A 5,447-nucleotide genomic window follows, 5' to 3' on the forward strand; every position below is an offset into this window, starting at 1 on the left:
GACATCCTAAAACATAATTTGTTTTATGAACTTTTTAAAATAAAATCGTTATTTATAACACAAAATTATAATATAATTTAAATTATTTAGTTCATAATCAAAAATTATCTTTATATTCAGTTTAACATGGAATTTGATAAGATTATTCCTCAAATAACATGTGCTATTTGTCTTTCAAATATTAGTGAATGTTGTGTTACCAAATGTGGACATGCGTTTTGTAAGAAGTGTTTAGATGATGCATTAAATTTTAATGAGAAATGTCCGTATTGTAGTTCAATATTGAGAAAAGGTGAGTATTATAGATTTTATCAATTTGATTCATTAGTAAGTTTTATAGATGAGTCAAGAAAAGAAATGGACTTAAAACAAACTTTACATCAAAAAGGATGTTCAAAAGAAAATGGATTAATAAAAAAACAATTAATTAATATAAAGAGTGTTATTAATGAAGAAACAAAAATGGAAAGAAATGAATTAGTTAATGTTCCATGTGACTTAGAGAAAGTAGTTGAAAATGATTTACTATTAGAAGAAAATAGATTTATAGTAACTGTTAAATCTAATCATCTACCTATGATATTAAAATCTAATATAGAATCCATAAATATTCAAATCAACTCAAAGGTTAAAGAACAAAAGAGGTGTATAAGAGATCGGTTTATTAAAGGAATGACAGAAACTTTTTATCATTGTTTTGATTGTGATGTAAAATTTATATGTTCATCTTGTGCAGAAATATGTCATAGTAAACATCATATAGAACCACAATTAACTATCTCATGTATGAATGCTGTTTGTTATTGTTGTAGATCACCTAACAAATGTCAATTAACAAATTAATTAATTTTTTTAAACAATAATAAGAAGAGTTTGAATATATTCAATTATCATCTATTCCCCATTGTTTCTTTAAATCTTCAAGTTCAGCTGGACGTTTTTCGTTTTCAGCATCTTTAGTTTTAGCTTCTTCAAATCTTGGAGAGGCAGTAACTAAAAAAGAATGAGTATTAAAGAAATATACTAAGAAATATAATATAAAACAAACTTGTAAAAGAGAATCTGTCGAATGTAGAATTAAATTGTCCCTTCATAGAGAATGTACAACATCGAGGTCTATTTTCTGGCCTCTTTCTTTGGACAATACCAGAAGGTAATCTATCTACAAATGACCTACTTCTACTTGCAGCTTTTCTAAATGAATTATTATCATTTTCAGTTGAATTAAGGTCTAATGGTTGTAAAAAGTCTTCAACTGAAATACCTTTTTTAGGTTTTTCAATTGGTTTATTAATTACAACAGGTGCTTTAATTTCTTTCTTTGGTGGTTCATCTTGTAATGCAAATTTAATTGGTTTATCATCGTCTTCATCAACAAAATCAGAATATAATGAAAAAGCATATACCTTCTTTGCAACAGCATTAAGTGTATCACAAAATATTGGTAATGAATAACTAATACCATTTTGAAATTTAGGTAACCAAAATGGATGTGGTACTGCATTATATGATAAGAAACTTAATTCATTATCTAATAACACTAATACCGCGCCATCATTGTCATAAACATCACAATAATTTGGTGAAGTAAATAATGTCATAACTAATGGATGTGTAATATCATCTCTATTGAAATAATGTAAGTTACATCCCTCTTTTTGAACTTCATGAGCTCTAATAATTGAAGTAATTTCATTCTTTTTTAAGAACTCATCAACTCCCTGAAATCCATAACAGTAAGAACACCCACGAACTTTGTTTTCTGTAAAGGTAATATGTTGCCATTCTTCCTTTTGTTTATCTGTTAATTTAGAATAAATACTTTCATCAATTGGGTCAGACCATAATAAATCACAGAATAAACCAGCTCCTGGTGGTTCTCTAAATCTATTGAATTTATTAATGTCTTGAAGTGAATTAAGATTAGGTGAAATACCTCCATGAACACAGAAAAATTTACCTAATTCACTATGTAATAATGCACAAATTGGAAGACAGTCAAATGTTTTCATAACTTCATTATAAATATGATCTCCATATTTAAAACAACACTCCTGTCTAAAATTAAAGTATGTAGTTAATAATCTACATTCATGATTACCTCGTAACAAATGCATTCTTTGTGGATATGTAACTTTCATTGCCATAAGAAGTAAAACATTCTCACTTCCAAAATAACCTCTATCTACATAATCACCTAAGAATAACATATGTGTTTCACTTGGTTGAGGATAGTCAAGTAAAATGTTTGCTAAATCATAGAACTGTCCATGAAGGTCTCCAAAAATTACACAAGGTGCTTCAACTTCAATAAGGTTTGGTTCAGCAGCAAGTAATTTGGCTGCTCTTTTAAGAATGTCTGATACTGCTTTTTTTTCTAATCTTCCTTCTTTTTTAAAATGGTCCATAATTTTGTCAATATCATAGCCATCATTAAGTTGAATATCTTCTAAAGTAAGATCTGCAGGTGGTGTTGACATGTGATTGTTATTATGAAATTTCTAGTTTTCTTTTTTTTTTAACATTTTTTTTACTTCCTTTTTTCCCTTATTTTTTGCTTTTCTTTATTCTTCTTAACTCTTTCTTTTTGTTAATACACTATTACTTATAGTTTTAATATAATTAATATTAATTTGTTATTCTCTTTTATTTTGTTTGTGAATTAAATATATTTGGTTAACACGACACCATTTTCACAAGTAGATAGTAATAAATATAAGTATATTTAGAAAAATGTTTATTCACGAAAAATCTTATTAGTGTTAATAAAAAGAAAAATTAAACTAAATTAATATCCTTTTTAAATAGTTTAGTAAGAATGAGAAGAAAATAAACACTCCTTATTATCAGTTCAGAAAATGCTTTTCTCTTCACTAATAAGTCATTTAATGAAAACTTATCATCTTAAAGCAAAATAGTAATGTTTGGTTCACTTTATATGTTTTGTAATTCTTTGTAAATTCTTAACATTAATTTTTTTTAGTTTCTATTAAAAATAATGGAATTTGTGAGAATTTTTTTTTTTCTTTTCAAACAAAAAATGAATTTCTCTTTTATTACAAAAGTCTTTTTTTTATTAAACAACAAAATTACTTGGTTATACTCAAAGAAAATGTCTTGTATTATTTTAAACGAATAAAGGATAAGTACTAAAGTTAAATAAAAGTAGTAAGAAATAAATAATGTAACAATTCTTTTGATGTAATTTTATTTATTCATAATTTAAATGTTTCATTATTTATTTCTAGAATGACAAAAAAGGTTGACTCTTAGTCAGACATTTATATAAATTAACAAATAATTTTAATATCATTGAATACCAATTAAATAGTAAAAACAAGTAAAAAATGAATAAACGTTGAATTTATTGATGAGAAAAACTGAAAGGTAATGAAACAAAATAAAAATAAAAATAAAAGTTAAACAAAGCTACTGTAATATGAAAATATACATAAGTCATAATAAATTAAGTATTAAAGTAATACTATAGTTATAGCTGAATAGTTTATTATGAATTAAACTATTTTTTTATTAAAGAAATATAAAATAATGTGTTATCAATTACATGAATTGGGTAATAAAAATCTTCAACAAATAACCTTTTAGTTATATAATTTCATAAAATAATCACAAAAGAGTCTAGTTAAATAGAAATTAACTTTGATTGAAATTGAAGAAACACAAACTATTTATTGTATAGTTTTTTTTCAAATACTCTTCAAAATTATCAAATTATTAAAAGTATTATAGAATATTATAAATATATTTCATTTTATAAATATTCTATCAAATAATCAGCAAGTTAGTATAATATTTTCAAGAAACATTTTCATGCCTTGAAATAATAAAAGTATTTAATGGATAGATGTTTATAATGCTTAATAAATTGTGAGAATTGTTATAATTATTCTAAACGTTTAAGACGTAAAGAATACACATGTTTCTATACTTAAAGATGCAAATAATTAACTAAAAATAAGAATTTCTGCTCAATGGAATGAAATGTATTATATCAATTACAGAGGTTGTTTTGGATGTAAGACATAATATTCCATATCAAAACCAATGTTTTATAAAAAACTAGTCACCAAAAATCAACACATATTGTTGTTGAATGTACAAAGAAGTTTCAGTCAATAAGATTGTACTGATTGTACTGATGAATATTTAAAAAAAGTGAATCTTGTCTTCATAAATCAGGTTATCTAACTTACCAATCAATTAACGTTGGAACTTATGTAGGGATGGAATAGTTTTATTTAATAGAATATGAAAATTATATCTTACACCAAACATTACAAATAAATGTATCATATCAATGAAGAAGAAGCACAAAAACAATCAGTGAAATGTGTTATTGTATTAACACTATTAGTATTATGTATAACACTTCCTATAGTTATAATAAGACACAGAATGAACAAAAGTAGATAAAACAGAATTAGAAAACAATACGTTTGATGAAAAGTGTTCTATCACATCATTTATTAAATGACAAATCATTTGTCAATAAAATATATAAAATAGAATTTTGAAATACTAATAGAGAAATAAATAATAAGAAACTGAAAATGGTGTATTAACTTCAATAAGTAATAAAGGAAGGAAAGAAGTAATTATTGTTTTTGAACTTATCACAATAAGACAAGTTCAAATTCAAAACTGAACAATAAGTGTACCATTGAAACGAAGAATTGTGTATGAATTTAGAAATAAATAATAACACATATACAAGTAGAATAGAACAAAATTCTTTAAGTATTTTAAATAGAAGAGGAAAAGAAACTAAAGAAGAATTAACTCCAATCAAAATTGAAATAGAAATAACTAACAAAGCAAAGCTGAGATGAACTTATAACAAAACATTTGAAATTGCTCTATTCTTTAGAAATTTATTATAGAATAAAGTTACTTATTGAATCTTTTTATAAATATTAAAAATAAAGAAATTATATTATTATTTAATAATTTATTTAAATAGCTTTCTTGTTTATTAATTAAAATGTTGTGGGTTATTTTTCTTTATAACTTTAAAGAAGGTGAAAAGGTGGGATTAATCCTCCAATTCAAGAACAATAGAAACAAGTTAAATTAATACTTAATTAATTGCTTAATATTTTGAAAGAAGATAAATTATTGATTTTTTATAACTTTTTTTTGTTTTTTAGGAAAAACATTATTTGTTATTTCATTTTTATTATTGGTTTTGAAACTCTCTTTATTCATTTACTTATTGAAACAAAACGTTGCTTCTACCCTTTTTGTTAGTCATAATTTAGGCTTGTTTATTAACCCATAGACATTGGACTTTTTAGTATTTATTCATGAATGGGTTGCTTCATTAAAGTGCTATCCTTTTTAGATGAAGTTAATTATTATTTCCTAAAACAAGTTAATGCTGTTCACTATGAATTATTAATTTATATTTTACTTGTCAAATAAAAAAT

General features: G+C 24.0%; 2 protein-coding genes across 2 annotated transcripts; one reads left to right on the top strand and one right to left on the bottom strand.

The window, feature by feature from the left end:
- Positions 1-126: 126 nt before the first annotated feature.
- Positions 127-843, top strand: ENU1_081890 (zinc finger domain containing protein; the record flags this gene model as incomplete). Its single annotated transcript, XM_008858735.1, has 1 exon — positions 127-843. The coding sequence occupies one exon, from the start codon at positions 127-129 to the stop codon at positions 841-843; it is 717 nt and encodes a 238-aa protein (XP_008856957.1).
- A 40-nt stretch (positions 844-883) lies between these two features.
- On the bottom strand, positions 884-2,480 carry ENU1_081900 (calcineurin catalytic subunit A, putative; the record flags this gene model as incomplete). Its single annotated transcript, XM_008858736.1, has 2 exons — positions 884-993; positions 1,049-2,480. 2 exons carry the CDS (start codon positions 2,478-2,480, stop codon positions 884-886), a joined length of 1,542 nt encoding a protein of 513 aa, XP_008856958.1.
- Positions 2,481-5,447: the final 2,967 nt, after the last annotated feature.

The sequence above is a fragment of the Entamoeba nuttalli genome (genome assembly GCF_000257125.1).
Source record: "Entamoeba nuttalli P19 unplaced genomic scaffold asmbl_3810, whole genome shotgun sequence".
NCBI lineage: Eukaryota > Evosea > Mastigamoebida > Endamoebidae > Entamoeba > Entamoeba nuttalli.